The sequence below is a fragment of the Tamandua tetradactyla genome, chromosome 2, assembly GCF_023851605.1.
Source record: "Tamandua tetradactyla isolate mTamTet1 chromosome 2, mTamTet1.pri, whole genome shotgun sequence".
In the NCBI taxonomy this organism is placed as follows: Eukaryota; Metazoa; Chordata; class Mammalia; order Pilosa; family Myrmecophagidae; genus Tamandua; species Tamandua tetradactyla.
Window position 1 is genome coordinate 116,144,249 of NC_135328.1, and position 14,547 is coordinate 116,158,795.

At 40.0% G+C, this 14,547-nt stretch overlaps 1 protein-coding gene across 8 annotated transcripts in view; it reads right to left on the reverse strand.

The window, feature by feature from the left end:
* Positions 1-251: 251 nt before the first annotated feature.
* RMI1 (RecQ mediated genome instability 1) overlaps positions 252-14,547 on the reverse strand; it is a 69,023-nt gene continuing 54,727 nt past the window's right edge. For 7 of the 8 annotated variants that reach the window (XM_077148556.1, XM_077148554.1, XM_077148555.1 and 4 more), the window contains exons 3-4: positions 4,510-4,606; positions 252-3,775 (exon numbers count right to left, since the gene is read on the reverse strand). In XM_077148556.1, the coding sequence (XP_077004671.1) occupies positions 1,859-3,739 (1,881 nt within the window). In that variant the 5' untranslated portion in view covers positions 3,740-3,775; positions 4,510-4,606 and the 3' untranslated portion in view covers positions 252-1,858. Of the gene's footprint in view, positions 3,776-4,509; positions 4,607-12,115; positions 13,994-14,547 lie in introns of those variants that run through there. The other variant, XM_077148557.1, reaches the window with a different exon arrangement.

Consider the following 14,547-nt stretch of genomic DNA (forward strand, 5'->3'; position numbering starts at 1 on the left):
CTAATTCCAGCTTTCAAACACCGTTCACAGAGAACAGAAGAACATTTTGTAGAAAAGTAATGAAAGATAATGCCATGCCAATAAGAGTTAAGCAGGAATATAGACGAAATTACTATTAGATGACTTATCAGTAATATCTATCCTTCTTGGGCTTACAACTGATTATCATCCTTCAAACAATGGCAAAAATATTTTTTTCTACCACTTCTCTACCATATTTTTATCCTTGTAATGTCTCATGTTAGGAGCGTCTTTTTCTTACTCATAGTAGGCCCAGGATTACACTAACAGTTCAAATTCTGAGATAACAGGGTAGGAGCACACACATCTATAGTCTTAGGGTGGGGGATGGAAATACTAGAAGACCGATCAGGTGCTTAGGCAGTTGGGGTTTTAAGCTTTATCAGATTAGTGCAACCTCCCCAACCTCTGGGGATGGGACAGAGATTGGGTTAAACTATATGGACATCAATTCTACCAGTCATACCTAGGTAACGAGACTCCATATAAACTCGGAACATTTGAAGCTCCAGTGAGCTTCCATGGCTGATAATGGCATCACTGTGTTGGGATAGTGACACATTCTGACTCCATGTAGAAAGACATTCCTGCTTTGCTGTTTGAGACCCTCCTAGACCTTGTCCTATGTGACTCTTCTTTTGGCTTCTTATTTGTATCCTTTTACTACAGAAAAGCTAGAATCATAAGTACAGTGATTTTAGTGAGTTCTATGAGACGTCCTAGTGAATTTTTTAACCCAAGTAAGTAGTGGGACACCTACCAATTTGTAGTCTGAGCCCCAGAACTCGTGACTGGTGTTTGAAGGCCAATCTTGCAGAGGATTGCCCATAATCTGAGGGGTCTGCCCTAACTTCGGAGAGTTGATGTCAGAAGCCACTGGAAGTTGACAGAAGTTTTTCCAACTTTTATATTTCATCTTACTGCCAGGTATTTTCCTGTTGCATTATTTTCATTAAAATAAAACACACAAACAATGTTTTCATTTTATTATTTAAACAATGGTTTAATGTTTTAAAATTCAAGACACTCTGAATTAAAATTTTTAAGATAAAAAGATTACTAAAAATAAGTTTGCTTTTCAAAATGTAACTTTGTAACAGCATGGTTGAAAAGTGATAGTTTCCTGTTAAGACATCAGCACTTTAACAAAACTAAAGGAATGTTTATACAGACAGCTAATTCAGGAAGGTGATAAGTTCTAATGACATTTTAATAAAATAAGCGAAATATTCACTGGATCTTAACTAAATTTTCAACATACCATTTGAAATAAACTACCTTTGAAAATAAGGGTTTTGTAAAATCATTCAATATAATCTCTGAAATAGTATTTAGATAATATAAGACTTGATTTAAATATACCAGACAAATATTTACAATTAGCAAAATAAAATCCAGTAAAGCAATTTGCATCTGAAAGTCCAATATTCTGGTCCACCGGACTTAAATTTTTTTTTCTAAGGACAACATATAAACAAATCTATTGGAGTATTCAACATATCAGAATTAAAACTACCTATTTATAACTATTAACTTTCAATAATATGATTCATTACTGAACACCAATATGGTATTTTTATTTTTAGTAATCATCTTATGTGAAATGACAAATGAAAACAAACTTCTCAAAAATACCGTGTCACCAATTTCTTCATCAATTACTATGCTAAATAATGATTTACTAAAAAGCCTATACACACAACAGACATGATTAAACATTTTTAAATTAAACTGAAATAAGTTATAAAACTTTATTCTTCCTTTTTACAAAAAGAAAATTCAAAAATAAAAGGATAAATTTAATGCTAAACATTTCCTTGTTGCTTTGAATTGTCCTCTAATATGATTTATTTAATCGCTTCTTCAGGTTTTCAAGGTGATCCACATTAACATCTTGTAATGCTAGTACCATTGCTTTGGACAAAGAGGGATTAAATGAAATAGTCATTAAACAGCACAAGTCTATTAGATCTCTCTGACATTTCTGCAAACCTTCCAAGAACTTTTGGTACTGAAGAGGATCCTTTTTTAGTTTTTTCATTTCTGGTACTGAAAACCCTATTAGACTAGTAAGAATTTCATCTACAAAGTCTACATCTAGATATGCAGTGCCATCAGAAACCTTCGCAGTTATATGCCAAATGCCACCAGAACTTGAAAGATTTCCAGTTAAAGTTACAATAAATGCTTTGACTTTCACAGTGATAACTTCCTTTGGTTTGCTGGCCATTAGAACAGACAAATAGATAAACGGTGGAGAATACACGTCCATGGCGACAGAAAGATTAGTGCTATTCTCTGATGATCTTAAAGAACAAGTCTGTAAATGGTGTTCATTTTCACTGGAAATCTGTGAAGTTCTTTTTGGAACATAATTAATCAACTCTCTATTTAATATTTTATGAGTTAAGGAATGTCCATCTGAACTGCTGATTGTTTGTTTAACTTTATCACTTGCCTTTGAGTTCCTATCTTTATTGGTAAAATCAGAGGGTAGGGATATGTTATGATGAACTGAAAAAACATTACTGTCTATAGCAGACAGACAACCAAAAGACTTCCTTTCATCAGTCATTTGCTGAGATAAGTTTTTTTCATTCCAATTATTGTTTACATTTTTGCAAATCAAAGGAAAGTTATCCAGAGCATCAGATTTACGTGAAATTTCCTCTCTGCTTTCATCTGTGTTTTTGTTCAAAGTTAACAGCCCTGATTCTTTAATCTCCATTTGCTCTTTCTGGACAGTTTCTTCTAAAAGCAAGACCTCCTCCAATGAAAAGTCATCTAAATCTCCATCAGTGAGATGCACTGACTGATGTGGTTCCTCCTTGAACCTTGGAGAAATAATAGATCCTGGCTCAAAACTTGACTGTCTTGTGACAGTAGTATTTGAAGAGCTACCTGTGCTGAAACATCTTTCCAAAGAGGTATCATTATTTGCTGCAAGTTCATCATTTTCATCAAGACTTGCCAAGAGTTCTTCATCAGAAGGTCCTAACGAAGGATCTAGAACATCTGTAATTCTGGGGATGCTTTGGTTAGAATTATTTGGGATGATTGAAACTAAAGGATCAGGTTGTTCTCCAATTAATCTTGCAAGCATTTTTTCTTGGGTATATTCGTCTAAAAGAGCATCTACTTCTCCTCCCAACACCTTAACATTTTCTGGTTTCAACAAAAGAACACCAAGACGGACAGAAATGTTCCCATAAATCAAAATTTTTGTACCTGGCGGAAGATCACTATGAAGAGCTGGAATAGACTGATATTCCATTCCCTGCATTTGTACAATCCCATCAGTTATCTGAAGCATCAACATTCGTGAAGGCTTTGCCTCCCAAGGTTTTTGGGTTACTCGTGTTTCAGCTGTAACTAGATCATTTGCTGTATTTTTTCCTCTCAACTTTTGTATTTGGGAATAAGCAGGCTGACTTACATCAACCAATGAATTAATCTGCAGAGCATAAAATCCCTTCAGCTCTCCTTTTGGAACTTCTAAAATGCTGTCAGGCAAAAGAGGGTGTTCTAAATCTCTCAGATCAGTAAGGAGCCATTGTTCAAACACTTGTTTATTCATTTGTGCCTGACTCAAATTAGTGTTATTATTTTCTTCTTGGATCCAGTTAATACAAGCTTCCAGCCACATGAGAGGTACTTTAACATGCCACGTGGCTGAAAGCCAGGTTTCCGCTCTTAATGCAATATCAGCTACACTCATTTCTTTTAAGTAAAAGGAATAATATGCATCGATTGCCTGAAAAATACAAAAGTGATAATTCAGTACATTTATAAAATTCTCTACAATGCACAAACAGGCAAAATTACAGCTATAGTTTTTTAACTTTAACATTTTTTACTTTCTACAAAATTCAATCACCACAATCAGGTGGTATAATGGTATAATGAGAAAAGCAAATAGTTTTGAGACAGATATATCTACATTTGATTAGCTAGCACTAACAAATCACAAGCTATGTGAACTAGTATAAATTTCTTTACTTCTCTAACTTGGTCTTCTCATCTATAAAATTATCAGTACTACCTTCTATCTTCAGGGTGGTTGTGAGAATTACATGAATGATACTTGTAAAGCATAATATGAAACCTATAGAAGATACTTGGTAAATCGTAGTTATTATATTAATATAACAATCATTCTAATAATATAAAATTTGGTTAAGAAGCAGTGCTCACTAAGGTTCTTTCTCATCTATAATTCGTTCTCTATTAAAACTTTTACTACCTGTATTTGCCCATTTAGCACTGAGATATGTGATCTAAGGATAAACTATAACAAGTAACAGTAGGCTTTGAGGTGATATGAAGTCTTTTATATTTATTTGGCTAAATATCCTCAACAGTCTTGCCAGGTAAATATACTAACTTAGCAAAACACTGAGGACTAATTTGTCCTGTGTTCACACTGATGAAGATGTTTAAGAGCTAGAATTTATAAAAAGTTTTAAAATGTCCAATAAGAAAACTTACCACTTAGGACAGAAGCACAGGATTTGATGATAGGATTTGGAGCTGGTTGTTTGGTAGAGTACTTCTAACAGCTACTGTTCAGATATGGCTCTGGGAGCTAAGATAAGAAGCAGTAAGGATTATAAGAAAAAAGCTGGACTGTTTATGAGTGCAGAGTTTGATGGTACGGTACTTGGGGAAGTTGTGATCAATCAGAGTAAAGGCAATATAGAATAAAAACATGAGGTTTACAGTGAGATAATTACAAAAAAGTGACCTTGAGAAAGTTACATACTCTTTCTGTTTCCTTATCTACATTCTTACCACATAGCCCTACTGTGAAAATTAAAGAAAATAACAAAGACAGAATATACTGTTGCAGCTCAAAGTCAGCTCTGGTACCAAACTATCTTTGACTCATAAACTCTGTGCCCTAGAAAAGTTATTTAACTTCAGGGTAACCTACTTATTTCATCTGTAAAAGGAAATAATAGCATTTTCCTCAGAGGTCTGTTATGAGGATCAAGTTATTAACTGGCCTACTATGGTGCCTGGCAAAAAGCAAACTTTAAAAACTGCAGTTAAAATGTACAAATTAAAAAATGTTTTTGCATGAGGAAGGAATGTCAATATTGCAAGGTGTTGAAAACAGATGGTAATTCATATTTTAAAGCTTTAACTTATGTGTGAGACTAAAGCAAAAAATGCTTATTTGGTACAAAATTTATATTTTGACTACTGCATCTCCTAATATAACTGAACATCATAAGTGCATGGAACCTTGAGTAGTGCATGAGATTTTGTAGGTTTGTCCAGAGTGATGCCCAGATAAATCCCAGAGTGATTTGAACAGTGAATAAAAAAGCATTTGGTGCAGGCCTTATGTTAGGTCGGGGGAATGGGGAAAGGCACTGCAACTGGAGCTGTGGAGGCTGTGTCACCCCTCCCAACCTGACTTCTGGAACTAATGAACCGCCCCTTCTGGATGTCACCTGACCCCCATCCTTAAAATCTGCCTGCACTGAAGCCCCCGTGCGTCCTCACCTCCCTCCATCTTGGGTTTGGTGAGTTCTGCCCGGGAGCGCAGAAATAACCCCACCCCCACCCCACTTTAAATTTCCTGGTGTACCTTTCTTCTTTCTCACCCTTTCGCCTCCTAAACCTTTCATCTGGTGCCGGAACCGGAGCATGGATGCCGCCTGCCTGGCCAAGGGTGCCCCGGCTTCCTCTCTCCTCCTTCCTCCACATAGCCAGAGACAAGGGATCCTTCGACCCACCACTGCATCCACCACGGATTGGGTAAGTCCCTTCCCTCCTAGCCCTGCTGCCGGGTCTCATGGTTCCGAGAGAGCCTGTCCATTAATTACTCTCCAGAAATCGTGAATTCACGTCAGGTTCTCTTCCGAGGGCTGAGGTGAACGGGGATGCCCACCAGCCTCATACCCTTTTTCCGGGACTCGAAAAGCTGTGGGGATGCCCCGCTTCTTGTTTCCCTCCCAAATTCAGGTCCAGGACCTGAAACGGCCTCAAACCAGGGTGAGACGTCCCCTCGGGAGATGAGCCCCCGCTCGTTAAGAGCTCCGAGGACTCTCTCAGGGCGTTGGGACGCCAACACCCCCTGGGCCAGTCCTTTCTCCTTTGAGACCCATCTGTATGGGCAGCAGGTCCTCTCTCATGGGCCTGAGGATGGGACTTTCGATTTTAATATCCTTACAAACCTCCACAACTTTTGCCATAGGAACAACAAATGGGCCAAAATTCCTTATGTCCAGGCTTTTTTCCTTCTGCGCTCCCGCCCTTCCCTTTGTACCTCCTACTCTACAGCTCAGGTTCTCCTAGCCAAGGAAACTCCCAAATCCCCACTTCCCTCTGAAGAAACTTCCTCCTTTTCTGACCCCCTTGATTCATCTTCCTTTAAAAGACCAGGGCCACCACCGCATCTTGCAAAACTAACCTCCTCTCCCTCGCTCTACCCTCCCCTCCCTCCAGCAGCGCTCCAGTCGCCATCTTGCCTTTCCCTACCCCCTTCTGCTTCGGCGACATCTCAGTCGCCATCTTCTCCTTCTCTTCCTCCTTCTGTTCCAGTGACGTCCCAGCCGCCATCTTGCCCTCCTCTCTCCCCTTCCGCACCAGCGGCACTGCCGCTGCCATCTTGCCTTTGTCTTCCTCCTCCACCGGTGGCGCTCCAGCCACCATCTTACCCCCCTCTTCCTACCCCTGCTCCAGTAGCATTCCAGCCACTATCCTATCCTTCCCTTCCTCCTTCTACTCCAAAGGCTCTCCCATTACCGGCATGCCCCCCACCCCCTGCTTCAGCTCTTCTGCCACCAGCTAGTTCCTTGCTACCCTCACCCGTAAGCTCCCATACCTGCTCAAAAAGTACTTTACTCTGTCCGCTCCAGGAGGTTGCAGGACCTGAAGGATTAATTCGGGTACACACTCCCTTCTCTCTGGCCGATCTTTCACACATTGAAAAATGGTTGGGCTCCTTCTCCAACGATTCAACTACCTATACTAAAGAGTTCCAGTATCTAGCTAACGCTTATGACCTCACTTGGCATGACATTCATGTAATCTGCTCTTCTTCCCTCACTACAGATGAAATGGACCGCATTTTCAATGCAGCCAGGGCCCATGCTAACCAGGTGCATATAACCGACCACACCATGCCGATAGGGGCTGAGGCCGTGCCAGACCAGGAGCCAGGGTGGGAATATCAGGTTGACACTCCAGCAGGGAGGAACGGGCAGACTAGACGGGACAAAACGCTTACATGCCTCATAGCCGGCATGCAGAAAGCTTCACATAAAGTAGTAAATTTCCATAAGCTAAGGGAAATTACCCAGGGTCCTGATGAAAACCCGGCCGCTTTTCTACACCGGCTCACAGAAGCCCTCTCCCAATATACCTGCCTAGAGCCCGAATCGGAGGCTGGTAAAACTGTTTAGCCACACACTTTATATTCCAATCAGCTCCAGATATAAGACGTAAACTTAGAAAAATTGAGGAACGCCCTCAGGCCCCTATCCGTGACCTGGTAAACACAGCCTTTAAAATTTTTAATACTCGTGATGAACTGGAGAGGGCAGAAAAGGAATTCCGGGACCACCGAAAGGCAAATTTACAAACCCAATCCCTGATTGCGGCTCTGCGGCCCACTTCAATGGAGAAGAAGCTGGCTATGACTAATCCACCACCAGGAAAGTGCTTCAAATGTGGCCTTGATGGACACTGGTCCCGCCAGTGCCCCAATCCTCGACTGCCCAAGGGACCATGCCCTCTCTGTGGTAAAAAGGGACATTAGAAAAGTGACTGCCTCTCGGCGCCTAGCCACGGAGGGGCCGTCCTTCCAACCCCTAACCCACCGCTAGCAGTCCTGGGCCTGGCCACCGACGACTGACGACGCCCGGCCTCAACGACCCCAATCACCCTTGTCGAGCCCAGGGTAACAATCCAGGTAGCGGGTAAGTCCACCTCCTTTTTAGTGGACACAGGGGCTACCTTTTCTGTCCTCCCCTCCTGCTCAGGTCAACTCCTTCCTTTCCAGGTCACGGTTATGGGCATAGACAGCTGTCCTTCGCGTCCCTTAACTATGGACCACTTACATGTTTAATAGAAGGGTACCCCATTATACATTCTTTCTTAGTAATGCCTTCTTGCCCCAGCCCGCTAATGGGGCAAAATCTTCTTGCCAAATTAAGAGCCTCACTACACTGGATAAAAAAACCATCAAAAAAACTTCATAGCAAGTGCCAGACTAACATCACCATACACAACACCACCCATGCCCCCAAAGGACAATATTTCTGGTGTAATGGAACTCTTACCAAGTGCCTTAACTCCACTGCCCCAGGACAATGCTTCCTGGTAACTATTGTTCCTCAATTGACCCTCTATGGGGAGTCCAAACTAACTTGGCTACTGCCCTCTCCTCACTCAAAAAGGGCTGCCTTTCTTACTACCCTAGTAGGCATCAGCCTAACTGCAGTCACAGTCTCAGCTGCAGCAGGAGGGGCACTGGGATATGGTATTTAAACCTCTCAAAACTTCGAAACTCGATACAGGTAGCCCTGGAATCAACGTCAGAATCCCTCTCCTCTCTACATCACCAATTCATCACACTAGCCCAGCTAGCTCTTCAAAATCGACGGCCCTTAGACCTGCTGACAGCTGAAAAAGGAGGAACATGTATATTCCTACAAGAGGAATGCTGCTATTATATCAACGAGTCAGGTCTGGTGGAACAAAATATTCAAACCCTAAACAAACTAAGAGACGAACTCTACCACAGAAAGCAAGGAAGCAACTCGGCCTTAAACTGGTTTTCTTCTCCCCTGACAACATGGCTCCTCCTGCTACTACGACCAGTTATCCTAATCTGTCTCTTTTTTCTCCTAGCTCCCTGCCTCCTCAACTTCCTTCAGGGACGCATGAAGGAACTATTCCGGGTAGCAGTCAACCAAATGCTCCTGCATCATTATCATTACCTGCCTTCCTCACCAGATTTCTACAGCCAGTCTCCCCACTCCCCTGGCCATGACTGTTCCGGCCTATAACCCCACGCCGCCCCATTACAGCAGGAAGTAGCCAGAAAGATCTCGGCACCCTGTTATCACAAAAAAGGCTGGAATGTTAGGTCGGGGGAACGGGGAAAGGCACTGCAACTGGAGCTGTGGAGGCTGTGTCACCCCTCCCAACCTGACTTCTGGAACTAATGAACTGCCCCTTCCTGACGTCACCTGACCTCCATCCTTAAAAGCTGCCCACGCCAAAGCCCGCGTTGCGCAGTCACCTCCCTCCATCTTGGGTTTGGTGAGTTCCGCCCGGGAGCGCAGAAATAAACCCTCCCCCCCCCACTTTAAATTTCCTGGTGTACCTTTCTTCTTTCTCACCCTTTCACCTCCTAAACCTTTCACCTTATATTCTCGCAGGCAGTGAGGACCACAAAATCAATAGGCCAAGCCCTCAATCTTGGAGTTTGATCATATGAAATTTATCCTTGCAAAGGATAGGCTAAGCCTACTTAAAATTAGGCCTAAGAGTCACCCCCAGAGAACCTCTTTTGTTAGTCCGATGTGGCCTATCTCTCAACCAACACAGCAAGCAAACTCACTGCCCTCCCCCTCTCTACATGGGACATAACTCCCAGGGGTGTAAACTTCCCTGGCAACATGGAACAGAAATCCTAGAATAAGCTGGGACCCAGCATCCAGGGATTAAGAAAACCTTCTCGACTGAAAGGGGGAAGAGAGAAATGAGATAAAATGAAGTGTCAGTTGCTGAGAGTTTCAAATAGAGTCAAGAGGTGACCCTGGAGGTTATTCTTATGCATTATATAGATAACCCCTTTTTAGTTTAAGGTGTATTAGAGAGGCTAGAGGGAAGTGCCTGAAACTGCAGTGCTCTGCTCCAGTAGCCATGTTTTTTAAGATGATTGTATAATGATACAACTTTTGCAAGTGACTGTGTGAAAACCTTGTTCTGATGCTCCTTTTATCTACGGTATGGACAGATGAGTAAAACATATGGATTAAAAATAAATAATAGGGGGAAAAATGTTAAAATAAATTGGGTAGAGGGAAATACTAGTGGTCAATAAGAGGGAGGGGTAAGGGGTATGATATGTATGAGTTTTTTCTTTTTATGTCTTTTTCTGGAGTGATGTAAATATTTTTGAGAAATGATCGTGGTTATGAATATACAACTATGTGATGATACTGTGAGACACTGATTCCACACCTAGTATGGAATGTTCACATGTTAAGAATGTTCATGCCATATGCTGACTGACTTTATTAATAAAAAAAAAGCAAACCTGCAGTTATTGTTATTTTAGATTAAGTGACCAGTCCCTACTTTGGGTAAAATCCTGAACTGCTATGAAATTAGAGAATGGATAGCTGTCCTGAATTCTCAAACAGGAAAATAATACACCCACCTGCTAATTAAGGAGCCTGAACCCTGTCAATGTTAATGTGATTCACCTTAACCTGTCACTGTAGCAATAAAACTATTTTACATTGTATCAAAACAAAACAACAGCTGAAAGAAATGCAACATGTGCCTAAGAAGCAGAAGGAAACTAAAACTTCACAGTTCATTGCTAACCCTAAAGTTGCTGGGTGGGCATCTTTTTAATCTATTTCTCAGTGACAAGGACCCTTTATCTTTTCCTCTTAACTTTTCTTCCTCTTTTGTTCTGTATTTCTGTTTTCCCCTTAGCCTAGACTAGAGATTCTGGAGATAGCTCCATTTTCTACTTTCTCACTCACCAACTTGAAATGATTTCAAAATTCAATCGGATACAAGCCCCAATCTGTGCCAAAAGGTTTAATCTCTCAACTCCATTCAAACTTTCACATGACAGCTGGTTTTCTAAGACACAATTTAGATTATCATTACTCTTTTGCTCAAAAATCAGCCCAGGACTAAGGTAAATCAGAATACATAGGTAAGGATGACATTTAGTATTTTAGAACTTCACCTACTGTATGAGACCTCAGGAAGACAGGTTTATTTTGTTCAAAAACTAAATTTTCTGTAGCACATAATCTAGTTTAGCCTGTATGGATAGCTCATTTAAACAACCCAAACACATGGAGCCCAGAATGGGAACGAGGGCTCGTAATTATATGTAACTTAAGGTAATACCTGGATACAGAGCATGTTGGGCAGTTAATTAAAAAGTATTGGCAAAGTCTCCCCCTCTAGGTGGGATATGAATCCCAGGGTTGTAAATCTCCCTGGCAACGTGAGACAGAAATCCTGGCATGAACCAAGACCCGGGGATAGAGAAAACCTTCTCAACCAAAAAGGGGAAGAAAGAAATGATAAAAAATAAAGTGTCAGTGGCTGAGAGATTTCAAACAGAGTCGAGAGATTATCCTGGAGGTTATTCTTATGCATTATATAGATATCCTCTTTTTAGTTTATGGTGTATTGGGGTGGTTAGAGAGAAGTACCTGAAACTGTTCAGCTGTGCTCCAGTAGCCTTTTTTCTTGAAGAGATTGTATAATGATATAGCTTTTACAATGTGACTGTGAAAACCTTGTGTCTGATGCACCTTTTATCTAGAGTATGGACAGAGTAAAAAATACGGATAAAAAATAAACAAATAACAGGGGGAACAAAGGTTAAAATAAACTAAGTAGACTGCAATATTAATGGCTAATGAGAGGAAAGGGTAAGGGATATGGTATGTATGAGTTTTTCTTTTTTATTTATTTTGCTGGAGTGAGGCAAATGTTCAAAAAAAATGATCATGGTGATGAACACACAACTATGTGATAATATTGTAAGCCATTGATTGTATATCATATACAGAATGTTTATATGTCAAAAATGTTTGCATGTTTGTTTGTTAAGGTTTTATAATACAAATATTTAAAAAAAAAAAAAAAAGTATTGGCAAAGTCCCTTGAGGGAAAGGAGAAAAATATGGAGAAAAAAGGAGAAAAAAACTTATACTAAGCTTTATAACTGGAAAACCCCTGATACTGTCTCAAATATTAGGGACTCCCAAGTCACTGGGCCAAGCCCCTCTCACCATGAGGCTTGCTCTTGTGAAGTTTATTTCTTTAGTGGAAAAGCTAACTCTACCTATAGTTACACTTAAGAATTACTTACAGAAAATCACTTTTGTTGCTCAGATCTGGCCTCTCTCTAAGCTCAACTCTGCAAGGAAAATCATTGCCCTCCCTCCATGTGGGACATGACATCCAGGGGTGAAAGTCTCCCTAGCAATGTGGAATGACTCCCAGGATGAGCCTGGCAATGCCTTCCTGAACAAAAGGGGGAAAAGAAGTGTAACAAATAAATTATCAGTGGCTGAGAGAGTTCAAATAGAGTCAAGAGGCTATTCTGGAGGCTACTATTATGCAAGCTTCAGTGAGATATTGCTACCTATCATAGTTTGCCAAATCCCCAACCCAAACCATTCCTGCCAATTCTAAAACACCCAGGGCTTTATGTGAGATTCTACAAAAGTTCCATGTACCATGAGTACTTTCCAGAAAACCTCCAGATGGGTTCCTAGGCCAGGTTAAGTCCTGAAATTTAGAGGGGCCAGCCTCTCCAAAAATATCTACTACTTCCTTCTACTTCCATCCCCATCCCATATTATTGACACCCCTTTCCACATGAAAAAGTTAGAATGGGCAGAGCCCAAATACCCCCCAAAACTGGGAAGGATCAAAGGCAAAGACGGTGTTATAACAGAGATGAAGGGACTTAACAAATGAATATGACTGAATCATATTGATATTTCTTTCAATCTCCAGTGTTTTGGAGCAACTACAAGGAAAAATCTGTAGTCCATACCAAACTATGAAATGTGTTCTATAACTACGCGTTACAATGTACTTTGAAATATATTGCTTTTTCAGTAATGTATTACAATAAAAAATGTTAAAAACAACAACAAAAAAGAATTCAACAACAAAAGAAACCAGCCTAGGTTTCCTATTCCTTACTAAACAAAGTCTAGATTTCTTACTATGACATTTTAAATGCTCCATGCTCTATCTGCCACTCAGTTTCATTTCCTATTAATGATGAGGATGGTACGATTAACTTAGGGTTTATTATTTGGCATACACTATGCTAAATATTTTTATGTTTTCATTTACTACAACAGTGTATTATTATTCCTATTGTACTAAACAAAGAAATGGAGGCTAAAAGAGGTTAAAGCAACTTGCTGAGTCACACAGAGCAGATTTAAACCTAAATCTATTAAACACTTAGATACTATTGAACACAAAAGGTTTACATTTAAATTTAGAGAGTTTAAAGCCTTACAAATTGCTTCCACATTACCTCATTTAATTGTAACCTATATTATTTCATGTATCCCTCACTACAATCAGACTAAACTACTCTATGTCCCTTCCCCAAAATACTATGCACTCAGGTTGTGCCCTGAGTCTTAAAGCTCTTATTCCTTTCAAGGTACATGGAAAGCCTATTAATCTTTCAAGAATCATGTCAAATGCTACCTTTCATGAAGAATTCCCATCTATTTCTATATTCCTGTGTCGCAAAATACATTTGTATAATAAAATGTTTCATTACACTGGTCACCTCTGTACACTCCTTACTATATATAAACCCCTTGAGGCTGTGCTTATTTATCTTTCAATCTCCTCAAATAATATATACTGAGTGAATGAAGTTCCCTGTGTTGATAAAAGGAACTTTCTGACATGTCAAATTCCTAAAGGAGATTTGGTCAACAAGCACTATTGGAGAAGAACGATACTATTAATCTCTGGCATGTGAAATGTGGATATAAAACAATGACATGACTTTTGCTTGTGCTTAAAAAAGTTTCATTTCCTTGGAGGCCTATCCACACATCACATGCTAAAACTGAAGAAATGCCCAGGAGTTTCTGATGCAGAATACAGAGACCTACACCAAGGAATTACCTCCTGACTGCACAGACCAGAAAAATTATATCCTGAAGGGTCTATAGGAATAGACTTCATCAAAATTAAAAACCTTTTACATCAAAGGACATTATCAAGTGAAATGACAGCACAAAGAATGAAAAGAAATAATCATTAAATATATAGCTGATAAAGTTTTAATATCAATATATAAAGAGCTCCTAAAATTCAACAACAAAAAGACAAATAACCCAATGAGAAAATTGGGCAAGGGATTTGAATTGTTCCAACAAAGATAAACAGAAGGCCAATAAGCACATGAAAACATGTTCAACATCACTGGTCATCAGGGAAATGCAAATCCAAACTATAATGATTTCGTCATAGCCATCAGAATGGCTGCTATCAAAAAAAAACAGAAAAATAACAAGGGTTAACAAGGATACAAGGAAGGTGAAACCCTTATACACTATTGGTATTACTGGAAAACGATGTGGTGATTGTGGAAATCAATTTAGTTGTTCAGCAGAACGTTGAACACAAGAGTTATCATGTGACCTAGCAATGCACTTCAGGTATACATACAAAAGAACTGAAAGCAGAAACTTAAGCAGATATTTGCACATACCTGTTTATAGCGACATCTTTCACTGCAGCCAAAAGGTAGAA